Here is a 20827-nt window from a genome sequence, read left to right on the forward strand (position 1 = left end):
TTCTCCTCTATCCATCTTCTATCTGCCTCCCACTCTCTCCCTATTTATTTCAGAACCCCCTTCCCCTCCCCCATTTCTGATGAAGGGTCTAAGCCCATAACGTCAGCCTTCCTGCTCCTCTGATGCTGCTTGGTCTGCTGTGTTCATCTAGCTCTACACTTTATAGTCTCAGATTCTCCAGCATCTGTAGTTCCTACTATCCCAGATCTTGAGTTCAAATCTCAGCAGCGCCTTCATGGAAGTAATATTTTAATGCATTGGGGTAATTCTGCACATGAAACCCGGGTCTTCTTTCTAAGGCTAAAATCTATTTGAGTAACAATTTAATCTGTTGTAAATACTTATGGTGAAAGTAACTTGTTGGGAGGAGAAAGTACTTCTATTTCTTCCACATGCATGAACCAGTAATAGGTATGTTTATCACAATGTATGTTATTTCAAATAATTATCCTATTGAGTTGTTATCATCAGTATTTTATCTACAAATGCTTATTCCGATACCCGATTGAGTAGAAGCAGGAAATAATACTGCTTCTCAGTAAACTCACGTTACCAGAAACCTGTGAAATTTTGGGAGATACCTGTATTCAAATTCTCAGTGAGTATATCAAAGGGATTCGAAACGTAGAATAAAGGGCAAAAACTTCTCTTACAAGGCACCGCTGAGATTCGAACTCAGGATCTCCTGTTTACTAGACAGGCGCTTTAACCAACTAAGCCACGGCGCCCAATTCGGACAAAGTGGCTGTACATCATCCCTGTGATGTTAGCATGTTTTGCTACTTTTGTCTACTTCAGTACTTTTTATTGGTCAATCTCGTATTCTGACATTAGCTGCAGTTGCAGATTTCTCCTTAGCATTTTGTCTGCTTATTCCTGATCTTTTTCATGCAGCAGGAGTGCGGCTTATCTTTACGGAAGACTTCAAATGATCCAACGTAAAGTTCATGAATTACAGTATTAATCAATTTAAAACACATCTTGAATTTTTTAAAATATGAAAAAAATCAACTACCGACCAATAAAAGTTTCCGTATGAATTTTTTTAAAGAAGTGTTCACTTTCCAACCTTCTGTGCCACTAGATGAGTGTCAACCATATCTCTTTCGGACATCAGGTTTCCAGGGTTTTCTGTGCTGATTCTCACGCGGCTGTTTGAGTTTGCAGAAGTGGGACTGAGGAGACGCTGTTTAAAATTGTTCGTGTAAGGTGAGGTCCACTTTGCAGAGAGGAGGGCACTGGATGACTTGATTCGGAGACATATGGATAAGGACGTGTTTAAGCAGCGTGCAATTGTCATGACGCTCAGATTGTTACGATCTGGCCCCATTCCCATCTTGTTTGCAAAACACCACTCCATTAAGCTCTGAGATAACAAGGTGTAGAGCTGGATGAACACAGAAGGCCAAGCAGCATCAGAGGAGCAGGAAGGCTGACGTTTCGGGCCCAGACCCTTCTTCACTCCATTAAGCTCTGCTTTGTATCGTTAAGTTTGTTGAAATGGCTGGATTCCAACCTGAGAAGTCGACTGGACCTGGTCTAGAAATAAAGAACTGGAGACAGCTGCAAAGATAAGACGGACTTTTCAACGGGGTGATAGACTTTGAATTACCTGTACATGTTTGGGGCACGAATCAAAGGCGGATAGTGGTCGTAATGAAGTCAGAAATCACACGACACCAAGTTATAGCCCAACAGGTTAATTTGAAAACACAATCTTTCGGAGCCTCACTCCTCCTACAAGTGTTGCTAACGGGAGTGTAATCTGGTTTTGTAACATTTCTGACCTTGTCCACCCCAGTTCAACACCGACACCTCCACATCATGGTCGCAATGAAGGAATATATGCAAGTGTGGATGTTTGCAGCAGCGCTTTGGAAGAAAGCCGGATGGATTTTAGAAGTACGGAAAGAGGAATCCTTGAAGTATGGATTCGCTATACGTACCTATCCCCGTTCCAGCAAAGATTGTGGAGACGGGATATGGTGAAAGCCTGAATTCTCTGCAGGGCTGCAGAATGACCAGCAGGTAAGGGATTGGGCATCGTTCACAGATCGCAGTGTTTCCTGAGACGCTGAACCGAGTGGGAAATTTAGAATTTTGGGCAGAATTCAGTGCTGTCAGAGAGAGAATTGCTTCTATTTGGCTTTAACGCTTTTAGTGGTTTCTGAGGATTGAGTAGAATGGCATTTAAATAGCGCACGAAAATTGGCACCAGTTTGAGAAAAGCAGAAATCAGAAAATCTGAGTGGCATTTTGGTCAGTCAGGGTTTAGAACGAGTAAATTAGAGACAAACAATAATTGTCCTTGGCTTTAACTGTTAATGGTTTTAACTTTGTAGTTAAAGTTTTAATACTGTATCAGTTAAAAAGCCAAAACAGCCAAATAAAGTTAAAACGAATCTCTGCATACATCTTATCCGGGAATAAATATAGACTGAGATTTGGCAGAGCAATTTTTCAGGACCCTTGCTGCTGCACTAGCTGGTCCCGCTTCAAAACTCCTGCTCACAGCCATTGAGTGCGAGTTGGAAATATTCTGACAGAGCAGATGAGTAGTTAGATCAGTACTCTGATCACACCACTAAAATTGGCACAGAGAATGCTGGATAAACTCAGCAGGTCTGGAGAGACAAGCAGATGAACGCTTCAAGACTGGTTTGAGGCCAGGACCCTCAAAGTTGTGAGGTTTCCCCATCACCAACCACCCATCCAGGCACTGCATTCCAGACCCCCATCACCCTCTGGGTGAGATATACTTTCCTCAAATGTCCTCTAAACCTCTTGCCTTTCACCTTTAAAATTATACCTCCTTGTTATCGACCCATACATTAAGAAGAACAGCTGTTTTCTGTTCACCCTGTCCATGCCCCTCATAATCTCATATTCAGGCCAACAACATAGGAAGGAAGTTCACTGCAGAGATATCTAGGAGCTAAATTGAAAACAGGGCTTCAAAGGTAAGGCAAAATCACCATTGTTCTACTCTTATTATAAAGAGATGACAAATAGTGGTTTAAACTGAGAGTCACCACGTCTCAGGCAAGGGGCAAGGCCTTCATAGTAGCCTCAACCAAAGCAGGAATTGGACCAACACTTAGTATCACAAACCAGCCATCAGGGAAGATTGCATAGGATGAATAGATACTGGAGGTTAACACATGACTGAGAGTTGTAGGGATTCCATTTCATAGGCTACAGTTATGGAACAGAAGAGTACTGCACTGTTGGGATGGGCTCACCCGAACTGGAGTGGGACTAGTAACCTAATGGAAAAGATTAATTGGATAGGAGCAATTACTTTTTACTAGTGTTATGATGTCTGTTGATGTTAATATTTATCAAGTCAAATCCTGGAGTGAACCCTTTCCATATCTGGTTCACTTATTTTGTTACTTATTCTTTTTATTCCCATTGCTCTTTTTTTTTTATTCTGCTCTCTTTCCATATCTTCCCCATTCTCCCATCTTCCCATTTCTCTTTTTCCTCCAATTCACGTTTTCTTTTCACATGGAACTGAATCTTATCTAATTATAGCTGTGACACTTCACTCCCAGGTTTCTCTCAATTTGAATTGGTGAGCTATCACTTTAACCATGTCATCTTTGAGATTCTTTTACTTCTAACTTCAATTTGTCCACTCTGACAGTTGAGCCTTAAAACTTTCAAATAATCCACTGTTACATCTTATACTCCCAGAAAATCTTGCTAACAGTCAAGGATAATTTAAATTTCCAACCCTTGTGCTTTGCTTCACATCAATTCTTTTGTTCCGATGACCAGAATCTTCACACATTCTTTTCTTAAGTAAGTACAGATCCCTCTTAAATTCAAGGAATTTTGATTCCAGCTGATGTTAATACTGGAAAGTCAGTGAAGTCTGGCTTGTTAGATCCTAGCATTTTTTTCTTCATCATGGCAATCAATTACTGAGTACATTCATAAGAGAATAAAGAATAAAAGTTCATTAAACAAGGAACAAGAGACATGAAGGCATGGTGCACCAGACAAGAGGTTTGAAAATACTTCATTATAAACACTAGGAAGAGTCAAATTCACACTATTCCTTTTATTCCAGCAATATCCTTGCAACACCCAAACTTCAATGAAGACTCACCATTATCTGCATGTTAAGGCTTCTTTCTGAGGCTGACATGCTTTAACTGACTTCCTGTCAGCAAATTTCTATGCATTCACTAAGATGTTACTTTTCTTTAGCTGGTATCTTTTAAGTTAATCTTTTAATTTAAAGAGGTAAAACATAGCAGGAGAGCTCAAAGTCTTGGTTTGCTCCTCTTGCTCCATGTGGCAGACCAGGGACAGTTCCAGTCTCCCGGGTCGGCATGTGTGTAGGAAATGTCTCCAGCCACAGCTCCTGAAAGCTTACATTTCAGAGCTGGAGCAGTGGCTGGGGACACTGTGGAGCATCCACAAGGCAGAGAGCATCGTGGATAGCACGTATAGAGAGGTGGTCACACTGCAGGCTCAGACTCTGCAGGTAGGAAAGAAATGGGTGACTGCCAGACAGAGCAAGAGAGATAGCCAGGGAGTGCAGGAATCTCCTGTGGCCATTCCCCTGCAAAACAGATATACCGTTTTGGATACTGTTGAGGGGAATGACCTTTCAGGAGAAAGCAGCAGCAGCCAAACTCATTGCATCAAGTTGGTTCTGAGAGGGGTAAAAAGTGTGCCAGGGCATTAGTTATAGGGGACTCAATTGTAAAGGGAACAGACAAGTGTTTCTGTGGCCACAAATGAGACTCCAGGATGGTATGTTGCCTCTCTGGTGCTAGGGTCAAGGATGTCTTGGAGTGGTTACAGGACATTCTGGAAGGGGAGGGCGAACAGCCAGTGGTCATGGTACACATTGGTACAAATGACATAGGTTAAAGAAAGGGATGAGGTCCTAAAGCAGAATATAGGGAGCTAGGAAGAAAGTTAAGAAATCGAACCGCAAAGGTAGTGATCCCGGGATTACTACCAGTGTCACATGTTAGTCAGAGTAGAAATGATAGGACATATCAGATGAATACATGGCTGAAAAGATGGTGTTAGGGGAGGGTTTCAGATTCCTGGGGCATTGGAACCAGTTCTGGGGGAGGTGGGACCTATACAAATTGGACCGGTTACACCTGGGCAGGACTGGGACTGATGTCCTGGGAAACTGTTTGCTAGAGCAGCTGGGAAGGGTTTAAATTAATATGCCAAGGAGATGGGAACCTACATAAGGAGTCAGAGAAGGAGAGAACAAGAACAGAAACAAAAGGTAGAAAAGGCAGTAAGAAAAGTGATTGAATTTTGACCTTGGTATCTCTGTCTAACAGGGCTATTAAGAAAAATAAGAGCAAGACAAACAATGTTAAAAAGACAGGCTTGAAGGATTTGTGCCTTAATGCACGGAGCATTTGCAATAAAGTGAATGAACTAATCGCGCAGATAGATGTAAATGGGTATGACATAATTGGGATTATGGAGACATGGCTGCAGGGTGACCAGCAATGGGTACTGAATGTCCCAGGGTATTCAGTATTTAGGAAGAACAAGCAAAAAGGGAAAGGTGGTAGATGGCATTGCTGGTTAAAGAAAAAATTAACATGATATTGAGAAAGGTAATTATGTGGTGTCTATATGGGTAAGAAATACCAAGGAGCAAAAATCATTAGTGGGTGTCATGTATTGACCCCCAAACTGCAGTGATGATGTTGGAAATGGCATTAAACAGGAAATTAGAGATGCATGTGATAAGGGAATATCGGTGATTTTAATCTGCACATAGATTGGGCAAATCAAATTAGCCACAATGCCAGAGATGGAATTCCTGGATTGCATACGGGATGGTTTTCTTCCAACTGGACAGCAGGCCATCTTAGACTGGCTACTGTGTAATGAGAAGGGAATCATTGCCAATCTAGCTAAGCCCCCTTGGGGATGAGTGACCATAACATGATAGAACTTTTTATCATGGGTGCTGAATCTTAATAAAGGAAACTATGAAGATATGAGGCGTGAGTTGGCCTTGATAGATTGGGGAGAGTTACTTAAAAGGGATGACAGTGGATAGGCAATGGGTAAACATTCAAGGAACACATGGGGTAACTGCAACAACTGTTTATTCCTGTCTGGCACAAAAGCAAAATGGTATGAGGGCCAATCCATGGCTTACAAAGGAAATTAGAGACAGTATCCGATCCAGGGAAGAAGCATACAGATTGGTCAAGAAAATAATAAGTCTGAGGATTGGGAGCAGTTTAGAATTCAGCAAAAAAGGACCAAGGGATTGATTAAGAAGGGGAAAATATAGTACAAAAGTAAGCTTGCAGGGAACATAGTCTGCAACCTCAAAACATTGAATGCATTGAAGAGGCAGCCAGATATAGCACTTGGGCAAAGGGGATCAAAGGTTTATCGGGAGGAAGCAGGATTAAGCTATTGAGTTGGATGTATCAACCATGATCGTGATAAATGGCAGAACAGGCTCAAAGAGCCAAAAGGCCTCCTCCTGCTATCTTCTATGTTTCTATGTTTTCCTGAGATATCTAAATTAATACTTATTTCCCCAATATCTTTTTAATGCTCTAAGTTCTTTGGTGTAAAATTTAATTAAAATGAATGCGAATAACAGAATGCATGAAGTACAAGGAAGAATTTGAATGAAATGTAGATGCAAATTCAACTTGAGAGGGTATGACGTAGTATCTATTATTGAAGCAAAATGCAGACTGGGACCAGTCATAAGTACAAACAGAGGGAATCAATTAGAGATGGAGGAATAATGTTAATAATTAAGTATGAAATCCATTCAGAGGAAATATAATAACAGGTAATCCAACATTTATGGTTTGAATTAATATGAAGAAAAGAGCTTGTGTGTAGTGGGAATGGTGTATAGATCCCCTGGTAGAAGTTATGAAATAGCAGAATAGAAATTAGACAAGTACATAGTAAAGGCAGAATGGTTTTAAATGGGGATTTTTAATTTCCACTATAGACTGGAATAAGCAGTTGAACTAATGTCAGAAAGTCAGCGCTGTCCAGGGTAGTTTTCTGCAGTAATGTCTTTGAACTAATAGAGGGTGTGCCCTATTAGTTTTACTAATAAACAATACCCAAATGCTTCTAGCACCCTAACTGTGAGTACATTTATCAAACAGCAAGCATAATGTGATTGAGTTCAATACTGGATTTGAAAGTGAGAAGTACAAAACAGCTATTAAGCTTTTAGATTTAGACAAAGTTGACATCAACAGGATGTAATGGAGACTGTGCTGAACTAAGGAAACTTGCTAATGGTTAAAAAGATAGATCAGTGGAAGGCATTCAAAAACAGAACACGTCGTGAATCTGTTTATACCCAAGGAGCAAGAGCTGTTCCCACTACAAAAAAGTCACAAGGAGGCAAGAGACAACATAAAACAAAACGAAAAATAGCACAATATAAAATAAAGTACATAACCAGGTGAATAGAAAAGATACAAAGAACAGTAGAAGTTGACAAAACAATTTAGAAAGATGTATGAAAAGGAATTTGCTAAAATATCAAAAATCAGCATAATGTTTACAATTATGTTAGGGAGAAATAGGATTATTGAGAGAAATATGGGCCCCTTAAAACTGGCAATGCAACATAATAAAGTTGGAATATGGAAACAACAGACACATAAATAGCAGCTCTACACATCTAGGTAAACCTGAAGAATAGAATAGCATCCTAGGCATCCCAAGAAAACTAACATTGAAGCTAGAGAGAGGAGCTCACAAAAATTAATATAACTGAATTAACAGTAATTAAGAAAATAATAGCACTAAAAGATGACAAATCTTGATGACCAAATGGTTTGGATCTAAAGTTTTAAACAAGTAGGGAAGAACCAAAACCTGACATAGCACTTTCCAAACCTACAACTCTCATTTAGAAGGACACAGTCAACGTATATATGGAACACCACCTGCAAGACTCCCTTTAAGCAACTCGCCATCCTGATTTGGAATACTTCATTACTTCATAGTCGTTGGGTCAAAATCCAGAATTCCCTGACAACATTGTGGGTTTAACTGCAGCCCATGGACTGCAGTGACTCAAGACAGCAGCTCACCACCAACTTCTGAAGTGCAGCTAGGGATACGCAATAAATCCCAGCCCAGCCAATGTTACCACTTTCTCATGAATGTATTGAAGATAACTGCAGATGTCAGAACATTGATCTTCCAAAATTCTCTTAATTTAGCAAGTGTTTTAAAAATTGCTCATGTCACTGTTATTTAAGAAACCTGCAACAGGGAAATCAGAGAATTTATAGACCAGTTACCCTAACATCTGATGTCAGGAAATTACAAAAGTCTGTAGAGCCACAGAACTCATTGAAAAAAAATCAGCTAAGAGACAACCAACACAGATTGGTAAAATGTTCTTCATAGCTTATAAATAGGTGACAAAGTCATGGACAGGCGTGAATGTCATTTCTATGGACAAGGTATTTGGTAAAGTCCATCATAAGACTGTTAACTAAAGTTGAAGCATACAGAATGGGACAGTCATTTTGAATAGATTTGGAAATTGACAATGGCACACAGTAGGGATAAGCTAGATATTGTTACTGGAAGCATATGATGCATTCATTATTTTGTTATTTATTGACACCTACATGGCAGAAAAGACACATATCTAAAGCTACCAATATCCCAAAAGATAGGCTGTATTGCAGACAGTGCAGATGAAAGCAATATGTAACTTAATGCTCAAAACAGAAGTAGGTGGATTTCATTGTAGTCAAGTGAGATCTTCCACTTTGGATGGTGAAAAGTTAGGAGCTGCAGAGGTCAAAAGGGACTAAGAGGTCTATATACATTAATCATTAAAATAACACGGAGGAACAAAAAATAATGAAAAAGCCTGATGAAATGCTGCCCTTCAACATTTAGAGCAATAGAACGCATGTTGCAACTAAAAATATTCTGATTAGTGTTTTGGATATTATTGGCCTTGGAGGGAGTGCAGCGTAACCTTGCCAGAATGATGCATGGAGTGCATGGGTTAAATTGCAAGGACACATTATATGGTTGCGTTTTGGAGATATTAAAGGGGACAGATAGGACCCTTGAGAAGATGGTGGGGAGCCCCTCATTGGACTTCTGTAGTCCATCTGGTGTAGGTAATGCATGAATAATTTCCAGGACTTTGACACAGATACAGTGAAGGAATGTGATATAGTTCTAAATCAGGATGGTACGTGACCTATAGGGGAGTTTGCAGGTGGTAGTGTTCCTATGTGTCTATCATCCTTTGTCCTTTGATGGTTAGAAGTCTCAACTTAGGGTGCTGCTGAAATAGTCTTGGTAAGTTGCTGTAATGCAACGTATATTATGTACACTGTTGTTAGTGGTGGAAGGAGTGAATTTTTAAGGTGGTAGATGGAGCGCCAATTCAAGTTGGCTGCTTTGTTCTGGATGGCATTGAATATCATGACCATTTTTAGACCAGCATTTATCTAGGAAAGCATAGCTTATTCCATCACATACAAGATGTGTGCCTTGTGGATGGTAGGCAGACTTTGAGGGATTTAGGAGCCAAGTTAGTTGCTGCAATTCCCAGGCGCTGATGAGTTTTTGTAATCAGTCTTTATGCAGCTAATTCAGTCACATGTTTTGATGTTGTCCAAGTTTTGCTTTTTTGAAGACAGGGACTGCTTCAGTCACTCAAAAGTAATCTATTTAGAAAATAGGCTTAAATTAAATATGTTACAATTTTTCAAACAGGACCTTCATCATCCTGACAATTGCATAATGTACTACTCTAGGGATAATCACATTTTCTACCAGCAGCCAAGTCTAGCAGAAGTGACTGTGCATTTCAGAACAGGCACAACCATCTATTTTGAAGGTCACTTCCCAGCCAGTAATGTTCATAATATGTTCACCACTTTATTGAATTCTGAACCCTTCAAAACAAATTCCACTGTCAGTTAAAAAAAATTATTTAAGCTTTAATTTCTTCTACAGTGTAGACATCACTGCACATCAGAAAATTACAGATATACTAGCGCATTTAAAACTTTCAGCTCATGGGTAGATACCATAGTTTCAAGCAATTTTTAAACATAAAAGCTACTATATTTCACAGATATCACAAAATTTGGTGTTAACACAGTCTACAAACAAAATCTGGAATTTATCAGAGACCATAAACTGAACTTATATTCATTTGTTGAATATCAACAGTACAGAAGTTCCATTGTAAATTTCTCTTGATTTTCTAAGAGTACATGTCCTCTCTGTCTGCATTGTAGATCTCCCCCTCTTGAAGCGAAGCAAAGTTCAAGAAATGAGATGGTCTGTGAACTTCATGGTAGAACTCTTTAGGGTTGGCCAAATGCAGCTCATATTTCATGTTGGGATCATGGCGAACGCCTAATGAAAAAGTTAAAACATTTAATCTAGGAGACTGCTTCAAGTGTCAAAATTGAAAAATAATTCCACCTGGTATGAAATACTTAGTGGTCTAGACAAAAGTTACATTCGTTAAAACTTTTGCACTTAACGGTAGTCTTTGGATTCTTTCAAATCTAGAGTAGAGTATGTATCAGGTTCTATCAACTTTTGATACTAGCTACATGCCAGCAGATTTAACAATTATATCTTCTGATAGAAGTAAAACAAGGAATCATCAAACATCAAAATTTATTACAGCTTCTTAACATGTTTTACATAGTTTTCTTTTTGTTAATACACTTCGAACTGACAAGCTCGAAAATGTCCCAAAAGTGAAAAATAATTGTGTTATGCAGGTCTAATCAGTGGGTTATGATAAAATGCATCCTTTGAAAAAGGTGTGCAGTAAGGTCGTTTGAGGTACAATTTGTTAAATGTGAACATTAAACACTGTTTTCTTTGAACAAAAGATAAAAGCACCATGTAAACCTAAATTATCTGAATTACAGCTCTGCGTCCATACCCTACATATATGGGATTCCTCAGATGCCAGCCCCACCTCATACTGCTGCTCTTTCAACCAGGGGACACTATGCATAGAAATTCTGGCAGGGGTGGGGTCGGGTGGAGAGGACAGGAGCAATACAAACTGAAGGGAACTCTAGGTGAGGAACTGCATGGGAAAATCATTGTTTTCTTTAAGTGGCGAGAATGTAAAAGAAATGAAAAGGCGAAGAGGCTTTGGTCTACTCATCCTAAGCAGGTTTATTTCAACTTATATGCTTTATAAAAAGCATTTGAGCTTCCCACAAACAAAGTGGGTTTGGGGATCCTAGGAAACAAGTCTCAATAACATAATAAACACAATAGTCTTGGTGAGAAAATGTAAGCCAACTAAAGCAGGAAACCTTATGTTTAATTCCCAGTTGAAACCCAAGTTTGGTCCTCAGATATACAGCAAGTTAGCAAAGAAACACTGACCAGAGACTTAACTCTATTGCTTATGATCAATGACCTTTCCTGGAAATGCATATACAAGAGGATCAGATTGAACATTGCTGAGTACTTTCTTCACCCACATCTCTCCAGGCTTGCTAGTTGAGGCTCAACATTGCCACATTAAGTATAAGTAAATGGTGCAGTCTATGATACCATATCCTCGTATTAGAGAAGATGATAGGCAGAAAGGCCTGACTTATGAATGTTCTTTTTAATCATTACAACAACGTGCAAACAAAGATTGATGTTTATTATATTGGGCTTGAATTTGGTACAGCTGCCAAGCAGCATATAATAAGACTGGTGCAACGCAACTCGTATATCTAAAAAAGGATAAAAATATTCTTACCCATGAAGTTGTAATTCCAGGAACTCTGGCCAGGGACCATGAAGAAGCCAAGGAATCTATCTGATAACAACATCTGAACTCTTTCGTAGTGGGAAGGCAGGTATCCCTTAGGATTGTTTCCTTTGTCTGTGTTCTGCCTTCCCCATTCATATCCACTTGGAGTAAGCTTGTATGCTGTCAGTGTGCATGAACCTGGAGTAAAGCTGAATAAAATTTAAACTATATATTACCTACCAGATAAATGCGTGGGACGTGTTCTCAAACCATCATCATCTTACATTCTAACCTTTTCACTGACAAGTTCTCTTCTCAGACCATTGCCAATCTTCGTGTATTGTTGAGCTTTACTAATATTTGTCTGTTAAGTACTAATTCTTCACATTTTGGTACATCTTAGGAATTCCATCTAAACTCAAAAACTGGACTTAAAATAAACTTTAAAAGTGAAAATAGAAGTGCAATATTTAGTCTGAGTATGTAATTAGTTAAAATGTAAATACTATGCCAGTTAAGCTTACTTTAGTTATGGATAAGAGAATTCAATACATTTTTGGCATAGATTTTTTTCATTATTATAGTTATACAATACAACTTTTAATAATGTAACTTAGTTCATAAAGAAAATTAACAATTTAAGTACATAAAAGCACTCTGCTCTAACTGATCAAGTTGTGAAAATAATAACAATTGAACAGTTTCACCCATTTGAGTCACTTCAAATAATACAGAAAATGCCAACAGATTTGCTAATTTCTACATCATTGCACATTATAAAGGGATATTTGAAAGAAATAATTGCAAAATTTTGTTCTGGTAAAGACTAATCGCTGTAGAACATTATAGAAAAGAATTCCTTGTGAGGCACAATTAAGAAGCTCTGTTGCCAAATTCTATTTACTTGTCAATTGCAAGTTGTGAATCTAGACACACAAGAAATCCTACCTCCACGTGCCATGACATTTAAGTTGACCATGAACAGCCTGTCTTTTTACCTGCATGTTATGATGATAGTCTTTTCTCCATCCCAAGACGGATTGTCAGCCATTATTTTAGCATGGGTGGTGACATCTTGAGGTGACAACTGAGGAGACTCATTGGGTTGAGTGTGAATCCAACCAAGAGGTTCCATTTCCTAAAAGAAACAATTTCATATTAATATTTACATGAATAAAATGCATTATCAAGAAAGACTCCTAAAAGGTAGAATATGTTTAATTTAATTTATGTAAATATATATTGCTGCCTCTAATACAATTAAAAACAAACTGAACAACCAATTACTTAAAATGTACTTCTATACGGTTAAAATCCTGCACATTTCAGGAAAATGAACAAATGTTCATAATATATTACAAATCAAGTAGTGAAAGTATACAGAATTCATGCTGAATAAATCATTTCTATTACATTTATAAACCAAGAAGAATCTGTACCTTCAGATATTCATGTTGTGGCAGCTGGTTAGGCAAATGCACAGTCTGATGGGTTCCCCATTGTGGCACCATCACAATACACCTGATTTCCTTCACTTGAGGGTTATCTGGAGGACTAACACCATACAGATATCCTGCAATCTACGGAAGGAAACATTTTTACTGCAGTCCATTCGGCCATAATCAACTGAATTTTCAATATAGCTTTTAGGTGAAACTTGGATCTTGTATGAAAATATTTGACAAATGCAAACTCCGCAAATTCCAAATCAATACTTCAACCAAACTTTCCTCATCCATATATTAATGAATAGCATAAAATTATTTAATTAACTCTGGCATAAACAGTTTCTAGCTGCACTCTATAAACATTTATATTTAGGCCAAATGTAAAAACAACCAACTCCCTTCATTGGGCAGCAGATAACTCATTTAGGCACAGGTGACAATACAACAGTTAACACCATATTTCCAAACTAGGGATTGACAGGACACGAGAAAAAGAACCCGAATCCAAATTCTAACCACTATTCACGCGAACTGAGGTGGACTGCACACTCGTTAGGATTGGACTTTAGATGCAATGCTTTGTGGTTGACTAAACCATTTACTCCTGGATGAAAGGCTACAGTGTGCATTCTAAGAGTCGGTCATTGCTTCCAGGAAAATGGAAAGAAAACTGAAGTTTCTATTCTGACTTGGTAATGCAATAAGTTTTAAATATGAAAATATCTAAAAGCTTAACATCTGTTTGATTTAATTAATTGATATTATCAATGTAATGTTTTGTTTGGTAATATGCAGAGCCACACATCATAATTTGAGAGTTGAAAAATTTCTTAAACTAAAATCTTGTCACATGTAGATGCTAATATTTATTCTTTGTTATGGTTGTTACAGGTGGTTTGTAACCCTTAACATTAAACTTAGGTCATAAAATAGTGTTTTTCAGCTTTGGATTTAAGTTAAATTCCCTTTCATACTAGTTAAAGTGTTTTAAGAAAAAAAAGAACAATTTTCAATCAACACAATTCAAAGTGATAGTTCAAAGGACTGAAAGTCAGAAACATTCCAAGCTCATGCTGTCTATATTTTCTAATGTTGTAGACTGTGGTATAAATTGGTGAACTTACATGCTTTAAATTATTTTTCAAGAAATTATTAATCTATTAGGGAGATGGGTGTAATGGTAACATAACCAGACTAGTAATCCAGAAGTCCAGGCTAATGCATGGCAGCTGCACTATTTTGAAATTAATGAAATGTGGAATTGTAAGCTAGTCTCAGTAATGATAACCAGAAAACAAATGATGTTGTAGAAACCTATGTGATATACTAATGCCCTTTGGGAAAGGAAATCCGTTGTCTTCAGCCAGTTGCCTTACGTATGTCTCCAGACCCACAGCAATATGGTTGAATCTTTAAGGGTCCTCGGAAATGGCCCAGCAAGCCGTTTAGTTCAAGGATAATTAGGGGTATGCATCAATTGCTGGATCTATAAGGGAGTTTACCTGTGCTCTCAAATCTGAAATGCAAATAAACTTCTTCAGCACATTCTTTGGCAGAATGTAAGTATAACCAGTCTCTTTGATGTCATCAGAGGAAACATAAATGTGATTGGTACGTAGGTGAAGGTTGGCAGCAGATATTGCTCTGTGCAGGATAAAGAAAACAAATGACAGGGAGCATGAGCTGATCTACCATTCAGTAATCCTGTGACTGCAGAAATTTTCACTTGAGCAGTTCTGTCCATTGCAATTATATTAACATAGGTTCAAAAGTTAATGATCAGATTACACCAAGCTATACTAAGCTTTCATATATTAGCCTCTTCAATTCACTTCATAGCTTACATCATTTCACATTTTAAAATTCATTCATAGGATGTGGGCATTGCTGGCTAGGCCAGCATTTATGGCCATCTGTAACTGCCCCTGCAAAAGTGGTGTTGAGTTGCCTTCTTGAACTGCTGCAATTCTTGGAGGGTAGGTACACACAGTGTGGTTAGGAAGGGGGTTCTTGGACTTTGTGATATAATGCTAAGTCAAATCTTGTACATTTCACCTACTGGAAAGATAATGCATTACCTCACCCAAATCTCCAAACACTATCTTATGTTTTAAATGTTTATTCCCAATATTTACAAATTGTATTTTCCAATATTATTAAAAGGACATCACGGTCTTCTACATTTATAGCTACTGGTGAACTTGATGCATGTGGTTAACTTAGCAGTAAGCTGGAATGGTATGGGGTGGGGGGTGACAGCAGTAATGTCACTGGGCCAATAATTCAGAACCCCACGTTCTGGGGGACATGAGTATGACTGTCACCATGGAAGATGGTGAAATTTAAATTCAGTAAAGTATGGAATTAAAAAGCTCGCCTAATGGTGTCAATCTTGTCAACTATTCTAGAAACCCACCTGGTTCATGAACATCCTTCAGGGAAAAAAAAAACTGCTATCCTTACTTGGTCTGGCTGACAAATGACCCCCAACCCAGAACAATGTGGTTGATTCTTAAATGTCCTCTAGGCAATAAATGCTGGTCTAGCCAGAGATGCCCACATCCTGTAAACTCACCAGCGTTTTAAAAAATTTAAACACCTTAAACTGTAATCTGTGATGTGGAGAAATGTTCTTTTATTGTTTTAGTCTATTATCATACGAGATACAGCAATGAGATACATTCTATGCTTTAAACTACAAGACTTTAGCTACCACCTCACCTAGTCAATGAAGAGAAGTGTATTACTTATGCAAAGGCAACAAATGCAAAGGGCAGAGATATACAATAACATTGTTTATTCCAACATCTTAAAAATTATATTTGTACTATATAAAATAATTATTTGTGGTGAGGGGGGAGTTTTACAAATATTATGCCGCAAGTACTTTCAATTTTGGGTAGACCTGCCAATGCTTTCTACATTTACAGACCACAAAATCTGGTTTGGTTTGCCCCCAAAAAAAAATCACCTTCAGAAGTCATAAAATTCTGCAAGGTACACTTAAGACAATGGCTCATTCATACCTGGTTCTACACCATTATCTTAAAACTAAGTTATCTGCATTTTCTAATCTTGAGTGCCTCTTCTCTCATGGAACTTTATATGAAACTTCAAAACGGGGGGGATATCGCAACCCAAAATCTTGAAAGGGTATTGTACTTCATTATTTCAGATGATGACGTGTAAACCTAGTTAATTTTCAATAAACTCAGGAATACTGGAGTTATCATTCTCAAATCACTTTGACTGCAAAACAAGTTCATCAGTAAATGGGTTGTAAGTTTAACTTTACAGTTTACTCCATACATTAATGCTAAAAACAAATCATACCTGACTCTCCACTCAGTTTTGGATGAGAAGGTTTGGGTCTCATAGTTACTGGTTGTTGAAGTGATGATTTCATCACCGTGCTTGTTTACAGTGCGTGTCTGGGTAGCTGTCAATTGAGATTGCTCTTTGGTTTGCTTTTCAATTTCAGCAATTTGTTGCCTCTGTTGTGAAGGTGCCGAGATCTCCATACCCAAAATAATGTCACGAATCTCAGACTGAGTCAAAGATGCCACATTTACACTTGAATACAAAATAACAGGGAAATTTAAATACAACATGGCTCATAATTAGTAAGAACTCGTTGCTATCATTGGAAATAATATAGAACACAAACAGTTTAGTCGATAACCAAGTTTGGTTGCAACTGATCTTGAAAATTCTAAAATATCATCCAGGCAGACCACTGATACTGTAAATTTGTCAATCAATTTAAAGAATAATCATTTTGTGAAGCTTCAAAGCACAAGCATCAACATCAAAGTCTGCTGTGACTTCAACAAGCTAACAAAACACATGCTGCAAAACAGTAGGAAGGTTCTCTTTCACTTGTACTGCCACCGTCACTCACTTGTTTTTCTTGCCATAGTCAGCTAGAATAAGGTCCTTCAACTGCACTTCCACTTTTATCCATTCTTCATCAGTCAGAGTTGGCCAGATGTGATGAGGTTCTGTTATCGTGGTTTTGTCCGGTTTCAGGATGACTTTTGCACGATCATTGTTCACATGTAGTGCTCGAAGAATTAAAATCAGACGAGAGAATGCCTACAAACACACCAGTACGGGAAAAGAAGGGAAAAAGTTTACATGTTGGTTTTCGAAAATGTACTACATTAAATGTTTTGCATCAGTAAAAGTGTCTGCGAATTCTTCAGGCTTCCCAATTGATAATGATCGCGTGGCATTCACCACATTGTCACCAAATTAGACTGAATTGTCATTTCCATAGAAGAAAGGCATGGCAATTACTGTTCTATGTCAAAAACTCTGCCATGTTTGTATACCATTCACAACACTCTCTCAAGTCTTACTGCTTAACAATTACATTTGTATTTATGCCCCAATTTCTCTCCACAAGCTGTCCATTTTCCTTTTGGCCATTAGTTCTTTAAAAAGTAAACTTTTCCATTTTGTGCTCCTGATGCTCTGTGATAGTAAGCTATCCAATCAGAACAGTACCTGTATACTCATATGGCAGTCATTAAGCTTGGACTCGTCCAAATATACAATCAAGGTTTCTCTGTGGTTAAGTTGACAGAACATGCTTTAATGATCATGAAGTTTGCACTCTACATCAGGTAATTAAACACTACCAATGTGAACTTAAGTATGGGAATCTGTTTTCTCATTAATCAGATAATCCATTTAGATAAATAAAACAGTTCTTCTCATTCTCTTTTATAGTATCTGCAGTTAAAGGTGCCACAGGAGCTGTTCATTTAGTTCTGCTTACCAAAATAGTAGTTTACTGTTATCAATTTCTGTTGCATTTCAATAACTCTGCTAAAATATGCAAATTGCAAGGTGCTAAAGCTCACTAAATTCGAATGAGATGAATCCATGCAATCTTCTGAGAGCGAGAGCAAGATACACTGACACAAGAGTGATATTTACAGAAAATAATGATGTGCTTGCTGCAAGCTATTGACAAAATACAGGGTGCAGGGCTCAAAATCAAATGTAATGGTGGCCAACCGTGTGAATACTTTAGCCTCAAGATTTTGACAGAGATATGAAGTAGTAATGTTGTACAGGTGGACAAAAACAATGCCTTTATACTGGGTGTGAGAGAGAGGAAGTTCAGCATTGAAGAATATGCCAAGATGATGTCTGGGAAAGACGCAAATAAAGGTAATACTACTTCAGTGCCAATAGGTAAAACATTCAAGATATAGATATGTAATACTAAACCAATTAAATAAATGCTGCTAATGTAATTGAGGCCTTGATCATTAAGAAGAATCAGAAGGTTGCAGAATCCTAGAGAGCCATCTTCATTCAATCTAATTAACTGAATCTAAATACATAGTGGGGAACCGATGAACAGTCAAGTCAATTCAGAAATGCAGAAGGGTTCTAGAATCGAAAATATACAGACTTAAAAAATAAAGCATTTCTTCCCTTACTTCATACAAAAGCAGGATTAGTATCTACATAAAAACAATCAAGAATGTATGCTTGACTTAAGATGCTAACAAGCTAATAGGTAGACTTGTAAAAGTTGTTGGTTGGTTCGCTGAACTGACTGGTTTTCATGCAAACGTTTGTCTCCCTTCTAGGTGACATTGTCAGTGCTGTATAGCCTCTGTTGAGTGCTGTTGTTCCGGTCTGTCATGATCGGCAGTCTTGTTTCTAGTTTTGTACCATAGTGGTATGTAGATGGGGTCTATTTCAACGTTTGTTAATTGCTTCGGTGGTTGAAAACTAGGCCTCCAGGAATTCTCGTGCTTGTCTTTATTTTCCTTGACCTAGTACTGTAACTTTGCCCCAGTTAAACTGATGTCCTTCTACATCGAAGTGTATTGAAACTACGGAGAGTTGGTTGTGCCATTTGCTGTGAGTTGGTGTTCATGTATCCTGATGGTGGGTTTCCTGCCCCTCTGTCCCATGTTATGTTTCTCGCTGTTGCTGCATGGTATTTTATTTATCACATTTGTCCTGCACATGGTGGGTACGGGGTCTTTTGTCTTTGAGAGTAACTGGCAAAGCGAGGCTGTTGGTTTGTGTGCCATCTTTATTTAAGAGGTCGTAGGAGTCCTGTAGTCAGCTCTCATATGTTTCTAACATAGGGTAGGGTGGCCAGTGTGTTGGGTCATACAGTGTCTTCTTGGTGTTGTTTGGTTGCCAGACATCAGCAGATGAAGCTGTTAGGATAACTATTGTTTGCAAAGACTGTGTACAGGTATTCCTCTTCATTTTTGCGCAGCTCCGGGGTGTTGCAGTGAGTTATTGTTTGTTTAAACAGAGGCTCGGAGGACAAGGTTAGAAGATTTCAATGTACCTACATACTACAGTTTACAAAATTCAGTAGATTTGTAAATTTTCCTTATGATCCCTAAGCCTGAAAGAATTAAGAAATTATTCTTGCTTTATCCACATCTCCTAACCCAATCCCCATGCCTCCGCATACATTAACAATGGTCAATATAGAATGGTACTAAAAAGTAGTTTCAGGCTTGGAGGATATTTTAATTCCCTAGTACAAATTGTAACATGCAATAGATTATTTTGGAATAGGAAGAGGGGTTCAAAACAAATGAGAGCCATTGTCACTGACTTACGTATTGATTTCACTTCCCATCAAAAAAAGCATTATTTTACTTACAGTATAGGAGGAAATGGTCTTCAACCAATCATCATATAAGTTAAATAACACCATCTGGGGCTCAGTTGCCTTTAAAATCAGATCACCAAACTTCTCCACTTTCAGACAAGCCTGGAAAGGCAACTGCAGCTCAGATCCTTTGATCACGATGTTAGGGAAATCCAGCAAATGAACCTAAAACAAATAAAAATGCCCATTTAAAAATTAATTTTGACAGAGTACAAACATTGCTACCCAGGTTTTTCCAAATGATTTAAAAATACAAATAAACTGTTTCCAACAGAATGTGACATGTTCTATTAAGGTTAAGGAGTATATAATCTATAGGTTTCTTGGACTCCTCTTGCCTAAAGCATCACACAATCGGGTGATGGCATCAAACAACTTGTATTTAATTTTACACTGTGTGTTTCCAATGCAGGAGGTTAGGATACTGCCAGTTAAAATGTCTGCTATGATCTATTTCTGTCCATGCAGTTGCAATTAGCATTTTTAATACTACGAAACCCTTGTTACTAGGAAACTGCCGTCACAACTGATAAAGAACAAAAAGCCACAGCATGATAAGAAATGCATTAGACCAAAAGTATTTAGATTTGCAAATAGTACTGTTTTTCAGTGGGCTGTCTGCTCATGAGTGTGGGGTATCCACAGCATTCTTACTTCTTCTGACAGCTAGTGTGACTCTGAGTTACATAGGACAATTTCTCTTTATGGATCTTATCAGGATAAAACAGTTCTTCACATTCACTGATTTCCCTGCAATTGTGGGTGGTATTGTAAGTATTTATATGTCAAACCAAGGATTAGATGAGATAGTAGGAACTGCAGATGCTGGAGAATCTGAGATAACAAGGTGTAGAGCTGGGTGAACACAGCAGGCCAAGCAGCATCAGAGGAGCAGGAAAGCTGACGTTTCGGACCTAGACCCTTCTTCAGAAATGCATTTCTGAAGAA

General features: G+C 38.2%; 1 protein-coding gene and 1 non-coding gene across 3 annotated transcripts in view; both read right to left on the reverse strand.

Annotated features, from left to right (window-relative positions):
• Positions 1 to 654: 654 nt before the first annotated feature.
• Positions 655 to 728, reverse strand: trnat-agu. The gene has a single exon. It is a non-coding gene; the product is annotated as a tRNA-Thr (tRNA).
• Positions 729 to 9959: 9231 nt separating this feature from the next.
• The window catches only part of prpf8 (pre-mRNA processing factor 8), a 50841-nt gene continuing 39973 nt past the window's right edge, over positions 9960 to 20827 (reverse strand). For both annotated transcript variants that reach the window (XM_020530454.2, XM_020530453.2), the window contains exons 35-42: positions 19871 to 20044; positions 17117 to 17310; positions 16549 to 16788; positions 14718 to 14859; positions 13207 to 13347; positions 12766 to 12905; positions 11774 to 11976; positions 9960 to 10404 (exon numbers count right to left, since the gene is read on the reverse strand). In XM_020530454.2, coding sequence (XP_020386043.1) covers positions 10250 to 10404; positions 11774 to 11976; positions 12766 to 12905; positions 13207 to 13347; positions 14718 to 14859; positions 16549 to 16788; positions 17117 to 17310; positions 19871 to 20044 — 1389 coding nt within the window. In that variant the 3' untranslated portion in view covers positions 9960 to 10249. The remainder of the gene's footprint in view (positions 10405 to 11773; positions 11977 to 12765; positions 12906 to 13206; positions 13348 to 14717; positions 14860 to 16548; positions 16789 to 17116; positions 17311 to 19870; positions 20045 to 20827) is intronic.

Source organism: Rhincodon typus, chromosome 26, assembly GCF_021869965.1.
Source record: "Rhincodon typus isolate 14 chromosome 26, sRhiTyp1.1, whole genome shotgun sequence".
NCBI lineage: Eukaryota > Metazoa > Chordata > Chondrichthyes > Orectolobiformes > Rhincodontidae > Rhincodon > Rhincodon typus.